This window comes from Carassius auratus, chromosome 17 (assembly GCF_003368295.1).
Source record: "Carassius auratus strain Wakin chromosome 17, ASM336829v1, whole genome shotgun sequence".
In the NCBI taxonomy this organism is placed as follows: domain Eukaryota; kingdom Metazoa; phylum Chordata; class Actinopteri; order Cypriniformes; family Cyprinidae; genus Carassius; species Carassius auratus.
The window spans coordinates 8427075-8451706 of NC_039259.1; the positions used below are offsets into that span (position 1 = coordinate 8427075).

General features: G+C 37.7%; 1 protein-coding gene across 7 annotated transcripts in view; it reads right to left on the minus strand.

The window, feature by feature from the left end:
- Positions 1–4841: 4841 nt before the first annotated feature.
- The window catches only part of birc6 (baculoviral IAP repeat containing 6), an 89015-nt gene continuing 69224 nt past the window's right edge, over positions 4842–24632 (minus strand). For all 7 annotated transcript variants that reach the window (XM_026285579.1, XM_026285577.1, XM_026285576.1 and 4 more), the window contains exons 66-74: positions 21836–22052; positions 20307–20452; positions 17678–17788; positions 14895–15112; positions 13624–13785; positions 13100–13177; positions 12326–12514; positions 5857–5991; positions 4842–5767 (exon numbers count right to left, since the gene is read on the minus strand). In XM_026285579.1, the coding sequence (XP_026141364.1) occupies positions 5588–5767; positions 5857–5991; positions 12326–12514; positions 13100–13177; positions 13624–13785; positions 14895–15112; positions 17678–17788; positions 20307–20452; positions 21836–22052 (1436 nt within the window). In that variant the 3' untranslated portion in view covers positions 4842–5587. The remainder of the gene's footprint in view (positions 5768–5856; positions 5992–12325; positions 12515–13099; positions 13178–13623; positions 13786–14894; positions 15113–17677; positions 17789–20306; positions 20453–21835; positions 22053–24632) is intronic.

Sequence of the window (24632 nt, forward strand, 5' to 3'; positions counted from 1 at the left end):
GGACACAATCAGATGTAAGTTATGGGCACACATTAACAATTTACTGTGGAATTTCTAATTATATTCAACAAAACATGAAATAGTAAAATAATGGTAAGAGGCTATATAATTTTCAGAAACCCCTGTGATTCATCACAATAATATTTTATTTATATTTTGCAATCTGTCTTCCTTTTTTCTGTTATAAATCACGCATGAAGTTTATATGGCACGTTTTATGTTATTTACTTTTATTGTGATATTGTGTATGATGGTTTGTGTCTATGTGCTAACACTTTAAATTACATGTTTATGGAAAGCCTATTTTTTTCTACCTGTTTTATTACGAATGGTTATAAGTAACTTTTAAAAACACAAAAAAATGTCTCATCGTATAGTGTGCTTATTGCTAAGCCAGTAAAAGTTAATTTACTTGGTCTACAGTTAAATGCAACATGAAATGAATTGAATCACACCATGTCCACTGAGGAAACTAGGTAAAACATCAGCAGTGTCTCATATCACTCTAAATAAAGGCCAGCGGTGAGGAGCTCCTTCATAATAACTTCCGGAGAGTTGTGTAGAGTTTCCAGCTCCTGGAGACTGTCAGTGACTAAGCCTCATATTAAACACAAGAGAAAACAGCACTGAAATGATTCAACAGCCTTATGAAAGCACAGTACGCATGGGTAACTCTCTCAGTCTATTATTTTTGGAGAACTGAGGACATAGCTCTTTCTTTCTGCCTACATCTCCCTTATTCCCTCCCAATTTGCATTATTTAAATCTTAAGCACTGTGTGGATTTCTACACCAGCGATCGATGGGCTCAGACCTCCGAGTAGCTGCTGGAGTCATGAAAAAGTACGCAAAAGGACGTCTTTAGTCCCTCACAGTGATTTATCTTGGTGGCCACTGGAGTCTAATTTACCGAACTGTCAACCACACACCGGCTCTCAAATGATTGAAGCCATTTTTCAAGGTTTTGAATCCGCGACTTCGACTGTTGCGGCTTGTTTGGGGAACAAAGGGAAGCGTGTCAACGGTCTGACACAACAGAGGCAACACCTGCAGGGCACAAAGAGCCGTGCTCCAACACAAACACAGCACCCTAGGGAGGAGAGGAGGGAAGTAGCTTCCAACAGACAGAAAGATAAAGGCAGAGAGAAGATCTCTCGGTAGAAAAATACTGAAACAAAACATCCGTTGTTGATCCCTTATAAAAGATTATACAAAAATCCTCTCTCAGCTATTCCATCAGATATGAGGCTTTTATTTAACTCTTTCTCTTTTTTTTTTTTTGAAAAATGGCGTTTGCTGAGGCAAGCATCACTATTACAGTTGCACATATATGGTTAGGGAAATGAACAACCCCTAATACTAGGAGTTAAACTTTGTCATGCAAGTTCCTGTTTGTGTTAGAAACATGAATAATACCTCAAACCAATGCAGCTTGTGCTGATACTTTAATAAGCAATCTGGCTTTTTTGCCTGATGGACAATAACACATTGAACATACTGAAGGAGGTGCCCAAGCCATATCCAAGAGTAAGAAACATGGGACTCCTTTGGCTTGGGCAAGTACTGTAAGTATGCTGTCAAGCAACACTCTGGCAACCAAACGAAACCCCCACAGCATCCAATCAGGGGCCAGCTGGACAATGTTAAGACTGTGTCTTAAGAGCTACTTTAACTAACTAGCAGATAACCAAGGGGTTACCAGTCTTTTCAGATTCAAATTAGACCAATATACCATTTTACATAACTGAATTCAAAAAGTTGTGAGCTGTCTTTAAGAAAAAATTGGATGACAAACTTAGTGGCTGCTTAGACTAGCCTAAGCAGCCACAGAACACCCCAAAAACACCATAGCAATACTTTAGAAAGCATCCAGAACACTCTAGAAAATAAATGACAACGCTCCAGATATCCCATAGCAATGCCTATAGGAACCACTTAGAACATCCAAGAAATTCCATATCAGTGCCCTAGCAATAAACCAGACCATAGATATCCCACGGAAACACCCTAGCAACCCCCAGAGAAAACCCATAGTAACACCTTAGGCTGATGATACACCAGGCACATTTTTTGGAGCTATGTTGCTTGGACACTTTCCCATTGAGAATGGGTAACAAATGTCTGTCTGTATACTTTAGATCTATTGTCTCTCCTGGTTGCCCGTCGACGGCAACATTGCTCAAAAAGTTGCCCTTTGAATCATCAGCCTTAGAAATGCCCTGGAAAAGGCCTGTCAACCAGCCAGGTAATCATACTAGATATTCCATAGAAGCATCCTAGCAACAACCTAGACCGCATAAGAAAACCCATAGCAACACACAGCAAAATCTTAACAAACACTCAGAACGACCTAGAAACCTTGCAGCACAATTGCCAACCACTTACATCATCACTATAAGTGTGACTTTTGCTTTTTCTACAAAACCACATCACAATATTACAAAAGAAATACAATAAATGACCCAAGAAGAGATCCTTTTTTAAGCATAAAAATGACGTAAAAAATAAAAAGCTTTAAATTTGTAGAACCCTCAGGCTTTAAAATGTCTGCTCACTGGTCTTTTTTTATTTTTTATTTTTTACTCAATAATTTTTATTACTGTGCTAGTTTAAACAATTTTTTTTACTTACTCTACACAGCTGAAAATATTGAACAATCCTTTCAGTCTGGTCTTTCTGGTTTTGGTTACATCAAAATGTTAACAAATCCATGTACCCAACACTAGTATAACAGTCACATTTAAACAAATAAAATAAAATAATAATAATAAATTCTGAATGATATCTCAGTTTTTAGGCCTGCCTGTTTTCCTGACACTGTTTATGACCTCTTACTGTATCTTGTACATAGTCAAGTTCATTATTCTCTTGTCAATATATTAATGTTCATTTGAATCTTTAAATTCAGCTAACAAACAAATAAATGCTGTAAAGCTCCTCTCACATACAGTGCATGGCAATGACACAAATAAACACACATACCATCAGCCCACAACAATACAAAGGAATACGCACACACACGCACGCTAAAGGACAAGACCAATTAGAGAAAATGTCACAGAGCCGTTATATTACCAGTGAACTCGCACACTAAACACAGAAACAGGTCACTGTGCTAGTTTAAAAGATGGATACCAGCCCTGAGAACAACAGCTCTGTTTTATCTACAATTTGACGATCAAATCTTCAATGCAGGCTGCAGGAAAACGCTGAAGCGCGGCTGTGCGTCCCACTTTCTCGTGATAAATCAGAAGAGAGCGGACAGATACAGCCCCTCTGCTCACGTACGGCTCCCAAGAAAACATCATGACCTTGCAATTACAGCCAACTGGGGAGGATCCATCTAACATCTCTGAACGTGAACACGACGTGTGCGAATACACGCTCGTGTCAAGGCACGACCGGATCACAGTCACGCTCTGGGTTTAAATACACTCGATCAATAATGGATGCACACCTTCGTTCCTTAGTGTTTCTCAGTGGGATTCCTACATATCTGCCACTCCGAGGGAGAGAAGCGCTCAGAGCTTGATCAATATCTCTTCTGAATTGCTGAGATGTAGACCAACAGCACCAGCATGTTTTTCTTACTAAAGATTGAACCACATAGATTTTATGAAAAATTGAAGATTTTTTAGATTATCTCTCAAGACCAAAGTGTGATGTCAGTCTGAAAAGTGATTTCGTTTTCTTTCATTCTGAAACAGAACTAAATACCAATGGAACTAATTTGCAGTAGCCTAGTTCTGAAATCTCTTCACTTTATTGACACATGACTTTTCTTAAAATAGGGCCTGAAATTTCTAATCTTTTCCCCGTAATTCAATAAATATCCTACATTTAAACCCTGAACAAAAACAGACATATAATGGCATATAAAGTGGGTAAAAGTATCAGAAATCTAAACAATTGATCAAATTAAAAAATCAACTGTAAAATGAAATTTGAGAGTAAATGTAGCTAAAAGGGTTCAACTGATTTTACGGTTTTGATGTATTTTTTTTTTTTTAAATGTATCTTTTATGTTCACCAATGCTGTATTTATTTTGGTAAACTTTTTTTTTTTTTTACCAAAATACAGTAAAAACTGTAATACTACTACAATTTACAAGAACTTTTCTAGTTAATTTTTTTTTTTTTCCCGCAGGGATGCAAAGTTGGTTTTTCAGCATCATTACTCCAACCTTACGTGTCAAGTGATCCTTTATAAATAATTCTAATATGATGATTTGGTGCTTTAAAAAATATATCTTATTATTTTTATATGTTGACAATTTTGTAATTTATAATTGTGTCGGAAACCGTGACATGTTTATTTCAGGACTATTTGATAAATAGAAAAACATGAACATTACTGAATTAGAAATGCATTTACTGTCACTTTTGATTTATTTAATGCATACTTCCTAAATGAAAGTATTAATAAAAATCTTTCTGACCCCCCTTTTTTATTGTAATGTTTATTTTACATTCAAGCAAATCTTTGGGGAAACTAAATATTGCATTTCTTTGGTATTTAAAAAAAAGCAAACAGTGATTTTACTAAAATATATTAAATATCAATTAAACAAAGTTAAAAAGTTAAATGATACTATGATTCAAACTGTTGGATTCATTTGAGATGGTCAAGATTTCCACATTGATGGAATGTGCCACGTGCATTATATGCATGCAATGTTTCATTCATCTCATTACTTGGCACATTTTAGGATTTCTTACTCCTGTAACTGACTTGAAAACTGATTATAACTCATTGTCAATAAGACGAAATTAGGAGATAAACCCTACTTACGCACACACACTCTCCACAATCTTCCATCTACAAACTCACATTAATTAGTATTTCCAAGCAAAGTAAAACAGGTTGCATTTATTAAACTTACACTTAAAAGCAGAGAGAGGGCAAAAATAAAACGTGCTATTGATCAGCCTGAACAAGAGCATCCAGTCTTCAGAGCTCTTCTGGACGTCCGTTTCAGGCTTTTATTATTGAAGTGTACACAAATCTGTAGAAACCAAAAGCACTGTCAGAGGGTCACCAGAGGATCGGGGAACTCAAGCGTGTGTATGGGGCGCGTGTTCGTTACGTTCTTCTTTTAAATAGTTCGCTTAAAGAATGACCAGTATATTCTCACTTACAAACTGTCCTTGCACTAAGAGTCCAAAATAAAAGAAACAAATTGAACAAAAAAGAGAATTGAACATTTGGTAAACATTCTCCACTAAAGGCAGTTCCCTTATATATACGGTGATTTCATCTTTCATTTTTGTTTTACACAAGTTTAATAACATATCAATCAGTGGTTATTTAACAATTCGGAAAAAAAAAAAGAAAAAAGCACAAAAAAAAAACTTTATACTCTTTTACAAGTAAACAAAAAGATTTTCCTTGTCTCCTTTGTTTTCTTCAGCGGTTCGTCTTGTGTGTCGGCGGGTTTTGACTGTCCTCTCTTTTTATGCCATTACATAATTAGATTCTTACATACAAATATTGACAAAAAGATGGCTTAATCACCAAAGCCATCCAGTCCTTTTTCAATATCAATGGATAGTCAAAGGCGTTGGGCGGGGCTTCGGGGGAGAGGGGATCATAGCTGGCCGTCGCTACAGTGGGCGTCTGGGCTGTCCGCCTGCTTCTCCGTATCCTGACTGGGCAGCTCTTTCACCATGAGCGAGGTGCTTTTCTCGGAAAACTCCTCCCCGTCTGGCTCCAGGCCTTCAGGACAGGGAAGCTTCAACAACTCTTCTCTGAGCTGAGCCGTGTGCCTCTGCAAAAACACACAAGGAATCGCTTTCAGAAAAACACAACAAATGGCACAGTTTCCAGTTGTATGACCGTGAACACACGGTGTTGTACCTTTAGAGCAGCTGCGTGATGAGACATGGTTCGCCCGACTCTCTTATCGCTGCTGTACTGCTGAATATCACAGATCCAGCCCTCGCACTGGGCCATGATCTCCGCTCGCTTCAGATAGAAGTGCCGATGGATCACCTGCACAAACACACACACACACACACAGTTAGTGCACTATACAGTCGCTCTCAGTGTTCTTGGAAAAGCAATTGTGTATCAGTTTTACTGCAGAGCCCATAAATCAACCGCAAACCTCATATCCTATTTTAGTAGCACTAGAAAACAATCTGCTGATCTTCGGATTGAGACTCCAGTGACCTATTTGATTCAAAAAGACCAGATAACCAGCAGTCATTGCCTGTCTGTGCCTGTTAATATGAATAAACTAAGTGACCTTTTCGGTGACAAAGACCAAAGGCAGGAAAGAGAAGAACTTGAAGCTCACACAAACACACAATTCGTAGTAGTACTCCGACTCTGTCCGAAGGCGAGAGCTGAATCACGTGTTCATTCTGGATTCGGATCAGTTTCTGAGATATTCTCAAATCTCAATGTGTTTTCCAAACACGTCATACAGTGTACTAAACAACAGATGTGAGGAGTTGATAACAGCTGTCATACCACCCAGAATAGTTTCTCCAGATTCTCCTGTGTGCTTAATACAGTAAAAACAACATGGCATGATTTTTAATTGGTAGGCTAAGTTTGATTATATTGCCATAGGCCACAGACTTGGGAAAGCTTTACTTCTGAACTACTTTAAGTCATTACATGGCTTTTCATTGTATCTGTTATGATAGTGGTTATTAGTACATTCTAAAGTATTTTACAGAATACTAAATTTACGATGCCACTTTAGTGCCATGTCAAGAAAAAAAGTCATAATATTATAACATTTAAGCAAGAATTTGTCGAATTTGCAAGCCCAAATTGCAAGAATAAAGTTATAGGACTGAGATTCAAAACTTTTGAGGATAAAGTCGCAATATCGCAAGAATCCATGTTGTCCGTGAATCTGAGAATTCATGGTTTGCACAAAAGGATATTTTATTTTATTTGCACAAAAGGATATTTATATATTTTATAAAGTAATGTTTTAACGAATTTTTTCTTTATAAGAGAACAAATAGGTCATGTTTTGAGAAGTTCTAATGCTACAATAATAAATTTGCAATGTTCACTGAACAAAGTCGTAATGTTACGGGAATCATTTCATAATGTTTTGAGAATATGTAATATTTTATACAATATTTAATGTTTGGTGTGTTTATTCTTAAAACATTAGGACATTGATTTTGAATTAAAAAAAAAAAAAAAAAAAATTGTGTTACCATATGTATATATATATATATATATATATATATATAAAGTTATATAGAGTTATAGTTATATATTTTAACAAGCTACCATTTGCAGAAAAAAACAGATTAAGCACTAAATAAATGCAGAACCCTCTTGAAGCTCTAGTGGGAAATCACGCTTACAAACAGCTTCTGGAAAATCCACCTGTCGTGTGTTCACTAACACACAAAATCTCTCTCAGGAATAAGATGTGCACTTTAGCCTGCTTGTAAAAGCGAGACGCTGCACGGCTCAAACTTCTGCGGGGAAAAGACCGAGTGCAGACGAGAGGGATTCAGGAATGAGTGCATGTGATCGATGGTCTTGCCAGTGTTGCCATGGAAACCCCGGCGGCCACTACAGTACACATCACTCGCTGGCTCCGAGCTCAACCTCACCGGCCTTATATCTCTCTCGTTTGCTGTCTCGCTTCATCCATCCTTCATAAATCTATCTTCTGCTCAAACATACAAAGGTCACCAGCCACCAGACATGGGACTGTTACAGCCTCTCCCATTACGCCACATTTGCTTCATTCATTCATTCAGTTCCCAAAGGAACATCTGTAATCATATTGGAAAGCCAGAGAGAGGGAGAGAGAAATGAAAAAGGGTTAGGAACAGAAATGCCATTTAAAAGAAAATGAACATGAGAAACATTTACCAAGTAAGGTTGTTGTGCAGGAGCAAGTGTGTGTGTGTGTGTGTGTGTGTGTGTGTGTGTTTCCTCTCTTTTCTGACGTCAATAGCCCACCATTTATTACGCTGCATGACTGGCTGTGTGTGTATGTGCGCTTGTGTGTGTGTGTGTGTGTGTGAGAGAAAGAGAGACACAGCTACTTGTCCTGCTGTTTATTAAATCGCATGTGTGAACCTGTGTGGATGTTCTACACTCCAAAATATAAAAATATAAATTGTCGGTAAGGGACTTTCAATTTGGTACACATGTACTGAACAAATACAGCATTGATTTAACCAGTGCATGAGTGGAACTTCATTTGAAACTTCCAGTTATACATATTGTTACTTTTGATAAGAAACAAATTTTCATCTTTCAAATGATGTCCATTTTTTGTTTCAGTAAATTCAAACAATAAATGCCATTTTGGCACGACCACTGATCTATAATATAGAACTGGATTGCTCATGACGTCATTAAAGTCAAGCCGTCGCGCCGCCACATTGGTAATTTCTCATGTGCATAAATGTTCCATTGAATTAATAGGAAATTGTATGATTTTAATGAGAAAACAATCTAACAAGTCAGCATTTATAAATCTGAAGTATCTCTCTACATTATTACAATGCAAACACCCTAGGCATGTAAACAGTTATTTTTTTTTACTTTTCGGCAAACATGATGAACAGACCTCAACATATATAACAAATGACAAATTGCTCATTCTGAAATCTGAATTTATTCAGAGATATAACTGACTATATACAGTACGGATTTAAACACATAAAGCTTTATTTCCAAGATAGTAAGTTAAGCTTTCCATTTCATTATAAAGCAATGTTAACAACATAAATGTATTAGTCATTGTAATAGATTCAATTCCATTTCTGATACTAATATGTTCATTTTTAATAATTCCTGAATAATTAGCCTGTACATAAAGAAAAAAGCTACTTTTTGTGTTGTATCGTTACCTGTGTCGTCAGTGCGCAGCAGACACACCCACCTAAATGATTTTGATATATCGCTTATACTGCCCCGGTTTAAGACTGTAAACACTGCAGATAACATAATATAAAAACGAGTCCCATTTGACTAATTTGCTTCAAATCGGGTGATTTTAGGTCTGCAGTTTGAATGTGACTCAATGGTGGCGGATCGAAAACTTCCGTTGGCTTCACTGCTTGTTGGCAGTTTAAAACGTGATGAGCAATCCAGTCATATATAGATCAATGGGCCCGACAGAACACTGTATAAACGCCTCAGTTCAAACGGCAGCACAGAGCGAGAGTGAGTGTGATCATCTCCTCCTCTTTACTCCTAATTTTAATGCAAAATAAACATGAATGAACATCTCATGCCTCATGTAATCGCTCAATCAGTGTTTTAACCATGAAAAGACGTCAATAAAACAGCTCTTAAACAAAATGTCACGCAGAATTTCATTTACCGTATTTTTCGGAATATAAGTCACTCCTGAGTATAAGTCGCATTAGTCCAAAAATACGTCATGATGAGGAAAAAAAACATATATAAGTCGCACTGGACTATAAGTCGCATTTATTTAGAACCAAGAACCAAGAGAAAACATTACCATCTACAGCCAGAGGGCGCTCTATGCTCCTTATTTAGGCTACAGGTAAGACGGTAATGTTTTCTCTTGGTTCATTTCTCTTGGTTCATGTCAAATTAATTTTGATAAATGAGTCGCACCTGACTATTAAGTCGCAGGACCAGCCAAACTATGAAAAAAAGTGCGACTTATAGTCTGGAAAATACAGTAAGTTAACAGTGCCCACAGCTTGTTAGTTTGCCAGAGAACCGAGTACAGAGAAGAGCATTTCAAGGATATTTTACTTTACCTGTTAGTGATTTTTTTATTATTTAATGTTTAAAAAAATCTTTTACAAAACAATTTATGACAGCCACTGTGTAAATGTAATATTTCAACAAATAGAATTTTTAGATTTTTATCCCTAAGAAAATGTATTATAATTGAATTTATTTAAATAATTACCTATTTATCCAGTAAACCACTGTTTAATAATAATAATAATAATAAAAACAGGTTTTGTTATTTCCCCCCCGAACCGAAACCGTATGGAAATATGACATCAAAACAGAGGTGCATACGAACCGTCATGTTTGTGCACCGTTATACCTCTTTCAATTCAACACATACATTTTTTTAATATACATATACAAAATTTACATTTTTGGGTGGGTGAACTATACCTTGAACAATTTTTATTATTATTATTAATATCAAGTCAAGTCACCTTTATTTATATAGCGCTTTAAATAATACATATTGTGTCAAAAAAAGCTTTACAGTATTAAATGGGAAAATATTGATATAGAAATATGAAATTATTTATTAAATGAAATTATACTCCAAATAAGAAACAAAAACTGGCAGAAGGTGGTAGGAAATTTCTTAATGATTGAGTCACTTCATTTATTTGATTCGGTCAAATGGCTGATTCATTCAGGAGTGAAGTAAATGGTTCTCTTTATAAATGTTCCATTGAATTATTAAGCTTGTTCGACTTGAAGCGGATCATCACCATCAGATCGATCAGTTTGTGATAAAGTACCGCAAGCGTGATGAGAGAGCACACACCTCTGCATGCTTTTGAATCGCTCTTGCTGTTCTTTGATGTCTGTGCAGCACCGCTTCGAATCCAACGAGCCTAATGGTTCACCCAGTTTGTTCAAAATGTAGATTAAGACATAAAATGCTGTTGTTTGTTGCTAGGAGACAAGAAGTTATGTTTTGTCTTAAAAAAATTTGTTGGAAAAACTGAGCAAAACAGACAATATTATGGCTAAAATAACACAATATTAACTTCTTATTTATTGAACTGTTGTACAAGATCAGTATCACAGTTGGACTCTTGTGATATTCCACTTATTTCTTTCATTTTTGCCCCTTATCTTGAATTTTAGGGCCATTCTAACATAGTTTTGGCACAGACCGCGAAAGTGTTCATGTGCGAGGCTGTTTAAGATTCTGCTGCACTTGCGCCTGACAAAACCAACTTCCACCTCCTGTAGATGACGTCACAGGTCTCTCCTACAGCAGCTGAAAGCTAATGTCTGAGGAGACGAGAGAGTCTACACACAAATCCACACATTTTATATGTCCTTGACTCCTTACTGTTAATTTGGACTAGTTTCATTATATATTCTCAGCAAATAATGTTAGAATTCTGCATAATTATTCTGTGTGCATAATTATTCCGGATTCCGTGTGCGTCAATTCATCAGTGAGTATGAGTCCCGTATGAGCTGGTCGATGATTGGCCAGGCTCGGTTCTGCCCAAACAACAGCCTCTTATCCCTGTGAACAATGCTCAGGTTGCTATGGCAACAGCCTGTTTATTGTCCACTGTGGGATACAGAGGTAATGTACCAGCCTCATAACTGCCTGAGGTGGCGTGGCAGCCGTTAGGCTTTACACCAAACTCAAATACCAGCCGAAATGCCCATACTAGACCTAAGATGACATGGAGCGATGCCAGTGTGACGCCAGGTGGTCTGATCTGACTTCTTCTAAATGAAAAGCTCCTGATTAGTGACAGTCTGAGAGTCTTCAGAGATTATATGAGGTGAAAACTCACAAATACACACACATGTTAAACACAGAGTTTAGTGCATGTTTTTGGTATGATCGTGGAATTGCAAGTAAGTCTGGTAATTAGATGAGTGCACATATTTGGACCATTGCAGGGCATTCATGATTCGTATGCCTTGTTCAATGACTCAATGTCTCCACTCATTTATATTCCGATTCAGGCCGCCCATCCTCCTCCTCCTCTCTTTCTTTTCACAGAGTATATGGATGATTGTTATCTGCTGGCTGGGGCCATATCAAGGACAAAAGGAAATCAAAAACAAAGAGGGGAAAAAATGAGGGGGTGGAAATAAACATTATCTATCTGAAAGTGATTTAAAAAAAAAAAAAGTGCATGTAAAATAGGACAACTTGAGACAAAAATCACCACAGGGGCATGCATATATACTCTGGCTATTAAAAGTTTGGGGTCGATAGAAAAAAAAAAGCATAGGATTAGTCTATTATGCTCATCGAGGCTAGATTTATTTGATCAAAAACACAGTAAAAACAGCAATATTTTGACAATTTCAATTTAAAATGAGTGTTCTATTTTAATATATATTTTATTAGAATATAGTTTATTTCTATGAAGGCAAAGCTGAATTTTCATCAGGAAAAGAGCTTAATTTTCCTTTCTAAATAATTTTAAATATGTTGATTTGATGCTCAAGAAATGGTTTTGTGGAAACCATAATATCGTTTTCTGATTTTTTTTTCTTCTTCTCCAAATACTTTTTACGGTCACTGCATATATGTGAACTCATGAACCTCTGAATCCTGAAACCTTTCATGAGCCAATAAGAGTCTGTGTGTTTGTGACGGATGACATCTAACCTCTTTAAAGCAGGGTGTAGGGTTGCGGATCTGTTCTAGCATGGCCCACTTGACAGTGGCCTGCCGGATGTTTCCGTCGTACTCTCTGGAGCTCTGCGTTCCACTTGGGGTACCTCGAGAACGCTCGTAACCTGGTTCGTTGAAGTATGGCTCAGACACCAGGATCAGAGACTGGACTGACACCAGCACCTAAAACACAAATACACACACGTTTTAGAAAGCCTAGGAGGAATGACACACGGATCAAGTGGATGAGGTGAAGAGCACACTAGCTCTCACTGACCGTAACACTACTGTCCCCGAGCCTGATTTCCATTTATTGATCGGCTGGACACTAACTGTAGCACTAATCAATGGAGACATTTCTATGAACTGCTGGCAGCAGTACATGAGCACGAGTTTGAGGAGAGAGAGGAGCAGAGCCTGATCAGATCAATATTACAGGGGGAACAGCTCCCCTGCCTATTATTCAGAGAGGTATGATGGAGAGAGGGAGGGAAAGGGGTTGAGATGTGCGAAGATAATTACTGTAGGGAAACCAGGATGAGAACTTGTTAATAGTCAATGATATGATATGATATGACTAAATATTCTCTGAAATTGATAAAATGAGGCTAGGTCTTTTCCAGCATTCCACTGCTTCGGATAAACCGGAAAGAATCCCCATTTGTGCAATTGGTATGAGAAGCAAAATCCTTCCTGCCTAATGAGCTGCGAGAATGATAGAGGATTATACAAGAAAGAGAAACTAGAAAGGGATTGGATTTGGCTCACCTGTAGAAAGCTAGAAGTCTGAGGGTTCCATTTCTCCTCAGGACGCCCGTGCCAGGTGTTCAGGATACTTAAACACACCTGGTTGTTACAGAATGGATGAGAGACAATACGAAGAGATCAGGATATAAAGAAACAAAACAACACAGAACAATTAAACTAAACAAGTCATATGAACATATATAACATTAAAAGGGTTATTTTTACAAATATTGTATTGCATTTAATATATATATTTTTATTGTATGCACACACACACACACACACACACACACACACACATACATACATATATATATATATATATATATATATATATATATATATATAAATAATAATAATAATAAAATTATACAATAAAATATTCGTTTTTATTGAATAATAAAAATTTAATTTAATTTTTTTATTTCTAATCTACTGTCTAATTTGCAGTATTTTCATCAGCCACTGAAAAAAAAAAAAAACTGTCTTGGTCCAAACATTTCCTGATTATTTTCCCCAAAATGAAAACAGGAAGTGACACTAACCTTGCCATCATTGTAGAGGTTTGGATTGAAGCGAACGCTGTGGCCACCGGTGGTCTCCAGATTAACCAGAGGAGGGGAGTTTGGGTAATCTTGAGGAAAGTAGACGTCAAATTCGAAACAGCCATTGGCATACGGTGTGTCTGCAGGCCCGGTTATCAACACCTGCCACAAAAACCAAGAAAACCTCCATTCATTCACATTAAAATAGAAAACATTGTATTAAACAGCACCGTAATGATTGTGTATGTCTAAACCAGGTCGATACAGGAAGTTTTACTGATACAGGCTAAGAGAGGCATCCCACTTCCCACAGAAGGAGTGAGAGAGAAGAAGATTGGAGGACTGCAATGCCATCCAGTGAATCTCTCTCCACTGCAGGCGGCAAAGCTGCACTCAGGCGTTAAGACTGTTTTGACATGACCATTCAAACGCAACACTAAACACACACACAAAAGCTGTGCTCACACACTCTGTACGGGTTAAATCGGGAAAGCTCAGTTTACTATTAATGTCCATTAAGATTATCTAAAGTGTGGAGGAAGATAAAAAGGCCTGGCCCGCTGTTAAGGGGCGAGTGAGTGACCAGTCTGACTGGGGCTACGCCTGTGGTCTGGCCTGACCGAGATATAAAGCTCAAGCCAGACACACTGACATTTACACACTCAGAGAGGAGCCTGGGTCAAAAGCACATCTCAAATGCCATAAGGAAGTGTGTGCACTCATGTGTGTGTGTTAGAGAACACAAGACAGCAAGACAAGCAAGGGACTCCTGGGATTCACTGCAGTTGTTTTGTCATGCAGCACAGATCGAACATTTAATGTTGACCCACAGTAAACAGCAAGGCTCGAGACAGTCATGGTCTGCTTTCATATTCAGCACGGAGATATCAGATTCTTGTTGACTGATTCATTTAATTAATTAATTCAGAAACTTGTTTCAACTGCCACTCAAGTACAATCAAATATTTTCTTTTTTTTTTAGAAATGCAATGCAATTAATAATGCTCATCATCTAGATTTTGCATTTATTTTTGCGTCGTAATTCCACTTTAGCGTGATTTATAAATAGCAAATCGTCAGAAAGAATAGGTTTAAAAGCAAGATTTGTTCACAAACTAGATTGATCTAATAACATAGTTCGCTGCAGGTATATTATGACACATTATTATAGTACATTGTGTGGTTTAAATTGATCTCTGCTTTACGAATAATCAATAAGCTCTTATAAATATAAGAGTTTTAGTTGAGGGGTCAGAGGTATCGAATCATACCTTCATGATATCAAGACGTTCTTCATCACAGCGGACAAACACGCTGGAGGATGAGGAGAGAGGGAGGGAGGTGGAGAGTGTGACGGCCTCCTGTGCTAATCGCCGAGCACGAGCGGCACTGTTGGCGTCACTGGCATTCTTCACCTGAGAAAGGTAATGGTAGTTCACCTTAAACACCAGCTTAGAGTCCTCATCCTCACACACCATCTCAAACGTGTCTGTGGAAGAGAAGACACACACACACACAGTTCATTTTTAGCAGTCACAATGAAAAATAAACATCAGACTCACTTTAATATAAACATTTCATCATATTTCCTCCAGAAAAAGCCATACTGCGTATTCCGGAAGGATCTGTTTTGTGTAGGCCAATGCAAACTTGTTTACAGTCACGTCAGTTGAGATTACCTCATTCGTCTGAGGTTAGGTTAAACAATTTTTGGCAGTACAAAACTCTTGTCATCAATCAGAGCAAAGACAGATGAGAAATGACAACCAGAAAAGCTATTCTCCCAGCAAGATAACGCAATCTTCCCCATTTTTGCTCATTGTGCTCCTTCAATTTTTTGGTGCACTTAAAGAAAACAAAATCAGCTGAAAGGAAAAACAGCTATTTCTATCCATTCATTCAACTATGTATGTGGCACAAAAGCAAAAAAAAAAAAAAAAAACAATAAAGGGGAAGAGAAGAATAGTTTTATGGTTTCAAAAACTGGGTTTTGCAATTCCCTGGGGGTTCATGATTTAATGAGAAGCTAATAATGATATAAATAATATAAATCAAATTTAGAATTAATATTATACAAATTCTGGGCTGCAACTAATGATTATTTTGATAATTATTTGGGCGATTATTTTTTCAATTAATCAATTAATCAGATTAAACCCCCTATTTTTCTTTATTTTAATTTTACTGACAAAAACACAATATTCCACATTCTGCTCAATGTCCTTAAAACAAATGTGCCAACTGAATGCTATAAAAACATACAGTGTTTAATTTATAATACACCTGTCATAAGACAAAACACAAATATTTTAGGAATCTGTCAAAAAAAAAAAAAAATTCTAAAAATGTTATTGTTATTTTTGGAAAAATACAACTAAAAGTATTTATTCACATAACAAAAAAATGGCCTCCTTTGTCTTTGATAACAGCTCATATGCTTGCTGCATTGTTTGTGTAATTTTTGACTAATTGGGTATCTTGTTTTTTTTTCTGCCTTTCACAGATGACAGCAATAATTATACTATAGCATTAAAAATAGCTTACTACTGTTACTAATTGGTATATTGGAGGTCTAACCAATACAGAAAGCCATAAAATTATTTTGGTAATTACCAATACTGTTCTTTAAGAGCAACAGTGGCACAAACCTCACAAAACTGGTTAAAAACCTAACATACATTTGTTTTAATACATTTGTTAATCACTGTAGGCTATATAGTGAATATAGTTGAAATCTCTAGATCAAAAATGAAAACAATAAAGACGAATAAAATCACAGTAATGCTCTGCTGGAACACGTGTCGCGTCTCCTCTCTTTATCCTGTAAAAGCATCTGATATTTATATTCACACAATTACACACTGCTGTCCCTTCACAGTTCCTACTCTCATAAATTACTCGCACTGCATATTGACTTTTAAACCTAAATAATGTTAAACAACAGATATTTCAGCACAAATAATGTTTTTTGCGCTGAATATGGTCTCCCTCGCCTCTCTGTGTTCCATCTGTAATGCGCGTATCCTCCGCGCCGGTGCTCTTTCAGTAAAAATTCCAACTTAACGCAGACTGTCAGGACGGGCCTTTATGCAAAAATGGAAAGGCTTGCGTGAATTTGTGACATTTAAAGAGAAGGATATGACCGTTAACTAAAAGTTTTTTGCGCGCGAGGACGCACACACGTATCTGTTAAGCGCCTGACAGGCAAGCCATTGATTACGCTAATGCATCAGCTTGAAGCTTAAAATAAAGATTTATCATGTTTTGGACAGCTTGGATCACGTGCTTTTCCTGCAGGAGCTCATTCTGTTTCCTCCAATATTTGTAGATGCATTTTGTCCACAGAAATGCGTTATTCAGTCTTATTCAGCAATTTGATGCATGCACTCTGGACAGACCCAACTAATTGATGACAATCGTTGTAAATGATTTTCATTAACAAAAACAATCAATTAGTTGTTGCAGCCCTACAAAAAATGTTATTCATTTTTTATTAATATTTTAGATTTTCCTGTATGCCATGTGATCAACATAAAAAATATAAACAAAAAATGAATATGTTGTTAAGTCTCAACTTAACATCTGATGGAAAACAACAATATATCAAATGGATATATTATACATAAAAAAACAATGTAAAGTAGTGAATGCACAAATATTAAAGTAAAAATGTGATAAATCTGGCCAGTGATTAAGTAGATTTTAATACTATTAACTATTATTAACAGTGTTACTAAATTATTATTACTGTTTTAAAGGATAATTTAAGAGACACAAAGGCAATCTAAATAAAAACTGAGAAAGTTAGCATGAACAACTGCATATATTCAAAATAAATAGATTCATATATCGGCCGGTAAGCAATGTATTATGCATCCCTTAAAATGTTGAAAATGTTGCGAAATATACGGTTTTAAAATATTCAATAAAATGTATAAAATCCATGAACTTGAGTGTAAAATTTCTTGTTAATAATTAAATTCTATAATATTCTCTCTTACCCAGTAGAAACTGAAATGGGTCAAACACTTGGGATATGTAGTTCAGGACTCACCAAACTGTAGTTTTTTCATGGCTGCTGTATATTTCTCCTCCACTGAGCGCAAGATGGACAGTGGTTTGGGCCTCACTGCTGCTTTCTTAGAACTTTCAGCCATCTTCCTCTCTAAACAAACAAAAAAAAAGAGCAGAAGACAGATACATCAAAAAAATCCTTCAAGAGTGTGTGCATGTGTGTTTCACAATAGCCTGAGGGTGTGTTTGAGTAGGTCACATCTTCCATCCTCTCATCCCTGAAAAACCAACACATCCCTACAAGACGGAAAAGTAACCTGAATGCCTATATGTAACAGTGCTATCAGTAAACAAAACATACAGCTCAAGCTCAGCTCAACCGGCAAAAATGATAGACTTCCTTTGAGATGTGTCTGACTGCAAATTTGTTACTTTGATAAATGAGACCAAGCGCAAATAGTCGTGTCGTTACACAAATGAGCCGCTGCGTTTCTGTTCTCTCAATTCAGATTTTTATCGAGACAGCGTCAGACTAATGACAACGACACCAGCAGACCGTCACCAGTGGATGGAGGCCGTTAAGAGCTACAACACAATTAAACTCCCTATATTTAGGAGCTTTATGGCATTTCCGCCCATTTTGCACTGGTTGCAGACACATGTCCCTTCCTGCACACCCATGTTCCATGTCAGCCGATCAAATTAGCTTTGTGCTTAACAGGGTTGATAACGGCTATGCTTTGGATATGAGCCACATAAAACCCCACCGACATCGATAGCTCCATTTACCCTCACCTCGTCACACTAGCGCACGATATTGAACTACAGGATACCGCTTTCGACCAATCAGACACCCTGACTGAGCGGTCTCTGGTACTTTTTAAGAATAGACGCCGGAGTACTAATTAAGGAGTTAAACGGGGTGGTACGTGGAATGTCTCACTGCTCTAATCATATGGACTTTTTCTTATGGATAGTGACAGCTGCATCGATCAGCTTCACCACGTTTAACGCCCCTTTCTTTCACTCATCTTCCCGGAGAGAATGAGAGCATGAGATACCCAAGGGAGGGTGATGGTTATTATATCTGGATGTACTGATGCGGTTCTCCAACGTAACAGTGGAAATTCCTGCTATTACCAACCCTTACCTCCTCATGACCACAAGGGTTTCTGCCTAGGAGCAAACGCTCTCTTAGCTTTGGTCTAGAGGACCTCAGACGGATGTATCTGTAAATGTTAATAAACGGATGTGACTTATCTCAAGAGCTTTGAATCCCAGGATTAGGAATTGCCACGGTCACATCCATTTTTCTGAGGGACTGATCACACAACATCCCTGACTATGACTAAGGGCCGCTGGTTCAAATGGAAGATCTTAAAGAATTAGCACAACATAGATTAAGTGTAGTCTGACAAACGAAAGTGCCCAGTAAAGCTGACTCTCCGGTCAGGCTTTAGAGAGCGGCTCTGTGCTGAAGAGCCGTTTCTCTTTGGCTTATTTTGTCAAAGCAAACAGTCACTCCATGTCCCCCGAGGCCCTCGGATAAGTAGGGAGTGTCTTCAGCCTGTGAAATACACACCATCCCTCTCCTGACTGACCACTATACATCCAGCACTGTCCTGCTTTGGCTTCTGTTGTGTGTCAAGTCTCAAGAAATACTGCCCTACAGACACACAGAGCATGGACAGCTTTGTACAAGGGCATTTAATGTGAAATGTGCTTCAAATGACGCAGAAACATCCATGGGTCAGATCATTTCAATATCTATAAAATTTTATGAAATGACTAGTTAAATGGAGAAAAGTCACAAGTTTGGACACACTTGACTTGATTCATGTCAAAAAAAAAAAAAACTCACCCATCGAGGCTGCATTAATTTAATAAAAAATCCAGCAGAAGTAATATTAAGGAATATTATCACAATTAAAAAAAAACTTTTATTTTTTATATATTTAAAATTTAATTTATTCCTGTGGTGAAAAAGCTGAAATCATTTTTATATGCTGATTCGGTGAAAAAAAAAAGAAAAAAAAAAGCTTATTATAAATGTTAAAAAGGAAGCTTTTTATGAAGTTACTCTAAAACGTGACACTGAAGAATTGAGAGTTAATGTGTCCAAATAAGAAATTCATTAACCTGTTAACTGTCACTCACGTTTTTGAAGATAGACATGAATGTGCATGATACAAACCTAAATTTTTATAATTCATGACTGAAAACATTTTGTAACATGATTTTGATGTGCCATTTTCATGGTAATGCAATGTCTGATTTAAAAATGGGTTTTAAAGGATGAATTTTGAGATTTTATGTTTTCAAGTGATATATAGCTTCTGATGATTTCTAAAAAGTGATAGAGAAAAAGGCAACTAGGAAGTCTTTTTTTTAAACAAAGGTCAAAGCTCCTTTTTTAATGTAGATTTCTGAGGGTGCACTCTTGTCATAAATTGTCAAGATTAGATTAAATTTGATTGTAATATAGTATAGTCAACGTAGGCGTCCCGTATACGGGACGGGGTGACATTTAACAGGTTAAATAACAATTTGTTAAGCATTTTAATTAAAGTTAGTAAAAATGTAATTTCCCACGTATTATTTAATAAACAGTTCTTACAGAAAGCATGTTTTGTTTGGGAAAAGCAGACTGTTAAGGTGGATGTTCTCACCGTGGTTGGCCTGTCGTAGGTTGGTGGTGGCAGCATAAACAATCTCTGCAGTCTTCTGGATGTCAGGAACTAGCAGGGTGAGGCCTTCAGGCTCGGGATCAGACGTCTCACTCTTCATCATCCCTTTACCTTTGTCTTTCTTCGACCTAAGGTGGACACATAAACATAAAAAAAATCACATTTCTGTAAACACCAACAAATTAACTATGGATCTGGCATGTGTACACGTGAAATGTTTCATTTTTTAGTGACCACAACAATGGCAGAGAAACAAACAAGTGCATGTCCTCAAGAACAAACACACAGGCTCGCATCCTGAGAGGTGCTAGTATACACGATGCATCAAATGAGCAGCAGATTGTGACCTGTCCCAAAATAAACCATTAAAAACAACATCCATCTGTCTCGTGGCTAAGCACACATCCTCACAACATGCATCTTTCATTAAGCAGGAGGAGAGAAAATTAAAGAGACAGACAAATGAAAAAGGGTGCATGGCAAAAATGTCCTTTACCTGTAGGTGACGCATAGGACAATAATTAAGATGGTTCATTTATTCAAGGGTGCACGCATTCTCAGAGACACTCAGACAGAGCCAGCCTAGTGACTTACAGGCCAATGCCATAAACATCACGCTACCCATAAAGACTAAGCCATTATTAAAAACAAGACAGCTGATAACAAATCACAGTCTCACTACTCTACATATCCAGCTGTGATATTACTTGAAGCAATCAGACTCACAATCTTTACCTAGAATATGAAAAAAAAAAGAAAAAGGCGGAATAAATCCACAGGCTTATACTGAAGGGACATAAAACATGCTATATAATCTTAAAAAAAGGAAATTAATTCATCAATTAATCAAAAATTAAATAATAATTATGTATTTTTAATTAATATTTATACAAACAAGTTAGTTTCATTTTTAATAATAATAATAATAATAATAATAATAATAATAAAAATAAACAAATTACAGAAATAAAGAATAAAAAAAACATTTGTAAATAAAACAATTTTTTTTTTGGGGGGGGGGGACAACGAATGGAAAAACAAAAGAAAAGGAAAGGAAAAGAAAATATTTCTGATACACAATACATTGCTAAAAATCAAGTTCATGATTTATTTTTTGTGATGGGTTCAGCGAAAATCCTGGCAAAAACACAGACTAAAAAAGCCGAAGCTAAATTATGGTCTAGCGTGGGACGGTGAGAGCTCAGGACAGTCTGAAGGCCACTGGGGATTAGATGCTTTTCGGGGGCAGCTCAGGAGCACTGACTGATCTAGCAGTCATTTATCACTGTGTGTTACTCCTCTGGTGAAACACTGCTTTTGACTTGTGCCTATAGCATCAGGTTACAGCTTGTGGGTATAAACCAGGTGTTTCCGTGGAGGTCAGAGACGGTGCGTGTCACAGGGTGGGCATCCATCCACCCACCAGCAGTCACTCCGTCTGTCCTCTGTCCATTAGCGTGACAGACCGATGGACTGAATGTGTGCGTGTGTGTCTAAAAGGAAGAGCTCACCTGAGGCGGTTGGTGTAGGTATCCACACAGGTCTTCATTTTGGCCAGTAACATGCCGACGGAGGTCTGACACTCGGTGCGTTCTTCATCCTCCTCTTCCTCTGCAGCGTCTCCTGATAGTGGCAAGAGCAGAGGAACCAGGCTAGTGCAGGTGGAGATGGCCCTCAGCAGCTCTAACAGAGCACGATACAGGGGGACGTGACGCGCCATGTCCAAAACTGCAGGAGACAGAGAGAGAGGGAGACATTACGCACAGAGACAGGACGCTTATAAAAGACAAAGTCGATTACATCTCTTAAATGACAGAAGGACACAAGGAACGATCCACACATACAAACACACACTTTCAGTCGCTCAAGGTTAATAATGTTTTTAATGTAGATGGTTTTAGGGAACATCATTGATTTCGAAGATTTAAACCGTTTGAATTCCTGAACAAGAAATACAAGCGGTTTCATCATGTGGAAAAGTCACCTTATGATTATCTTATGGATGGACAAACAAGGAAACTTGTGTCATGCCTGTCTAAAGGGAACGTTATTTCAAGAAAAAAATGTTTTATGTCATTTGAAACCTATATGACTTACTTTCTTTAGCAAACTAGAAAAGATGCTGCTTTGAAGAATGTTGGAAACCAAAAAGTTTTGGTTACCACTGACTTCCATTGTATGGATGAAAAGAAGACATTTTATAAAATATATTTTATGCTTCACAGAAGAAATAAGTCATACAGGTTTGTCAATAATGACAATTTTCATTTTTCTGTGAACTGTCCCTCTCAAACAACATAACAGCACAGAAAAGATGCATTGACTGTATAAAGAAAAGTTAGGGGGGCAGACAACAGATTCAACTTTTTTTGTAATTCAGACATGACCAAAAAAAAAAAAAAAAACCCTTGATCAATCTTCTCCTGAGTACGTTGAGATGCCAGAGGTTTGAGGCATGAAGGCTCTTTGTATATGCATTTCCTGTTTGGAGAAGGCAAGATAATCCTTTAGTGGCTCAGCGGAGTCTTAAAGCAAGAACGAGGACAGTGAGAGAATAAAGGATGAGGGGGAACGAGACAGAGCGATTACTGAGGGTCTTCAAGCAAAACGCTTTAATCAGGCTCGTATTATCAATGTGCAGTGAATGTAAGGAGCAGGAATACTGTGTGCATGTTTGTGTGACTTGTGTGTGTGTGGTTCGAAGAAGAAAGAGGAATATCAAAAGACAGAATGAGCCTCATCAAAGGATTTCGTTTGAGTGTGCGCCCACTTTGAGGAAACAATAGATCAGAGAGCGTTTAAGTTAGTGTGTTGTATCATCTCAATGTCAGTCTATGTTCCAGATTCTCCTCATGCCCTTCTCAGTTCAGACCGTTTCTCCTTCACTCTCATCTCATTTACAGACTAACTGATTTACTGGCCCTTTCTCTCCCTCATCAGACATTCAGCTCCATGCTGGATTGGGTGGATGATAAACAATGTTAGTGAGAGCCGAGAGGACACATACGTCAGCTCCCCTGCCCTCCATCGCCGTACGCAGAGAACAGCGGAGATGGAGGAAGAGAGGAGGGTGTACATGGAAGGACAAGAGGATAGAGGAGGGGAAAAACGGAGAAACAACAGAAGGAGAGAAGAGACATGGAGAGGGGAGAGGAGACAAGAAAAGAGGAGGGACAAACAGAACGCAGGAGAAGAGACGGCAGACAAAACCAGAAAGGAGGAGAGGAAGGACAAAGCAGCGGAGAAGACGAGGAATGACAAGTGCAACGGTGACCAGTAAGGAGAAGAGAATGGAGAACAAGAGGAAAGCAGAAGGAGAGGAGAAATAAAGAGAACAGAAAGTAGGAGAGGAGACAAGAGCAAAGGAGGAGACCTGAAATAAGGAGAAGGGAGGAGACAAGAAAGAAGAAAGCAGATAAGAAGGCCACTAAAGATGTCAAAATAATAATGGAGATAAGAGAAGTCAATAAAAAAGGGTGAGATGTGAAAGCTGGAGAGGAAAGGAGTAAAGAAGTAATCAGGAGAGGAGACCAGATGGATTGGTGAAGACAAGAAAGGAGAGAGCAGATGAGAAGATTAGACAAGAGGCAAAAGAGGAAAGGAGACCACAAGAAGAAGGAAAAAAAGAGTAGGGGAAGAAAACAAAATAGGAGAAGAGAAAATGGGAGAAAGGAGAAGAAAAAAGAAAAGAAAAGGAAAGACAAAGGGGAGGAGAGTCATTTAGATAATAGGAGAAAACAATTTAAGCAGGCAAAACTCAGAAAAGAACCCCAGATAGTAGGAGAAGGAAAAAGAAGAAGATAAGAGATTACATTCTACAGTCTTATGTCAAAGTCCCTTACAGCAGCTCTAAAGACACTACAGTATCATCCATCCATTCCCTCTTCCCCAGGAAAAGACTCTGAGGGTCACAGGTCATATGGACTCAAACTGAGACTGATCCACAGCTCCACTGCTTTAAACGATTCTCCATTTGGACCAGAGGACCTTTATGGCTGACCTCTCCCCCATCGGCTTACTGTCTAAAAGGAACAATATAGCCTCAAACACAAGCTCTGTGCTCTGTATGAGAGAGAGCCTCATGAACACTCAAGAGACATCTTAAAAACAGCCGTTTCTGTGCATCAAAAGATTGTTGAAGACAAATGGGCAGATCATAGAATACAGGATGTAGTTCTTGATCTTTTAAAGTACTACATAGAGATTCTCATTGCCCATTTTTCCTTCCCTCCATTTCATTAACTTGATGGAGTTTGGGCTCCTTGTCCCAGTTCCCTTTGGCTTGCTTAGTTGGGGTCTAAAAGACAC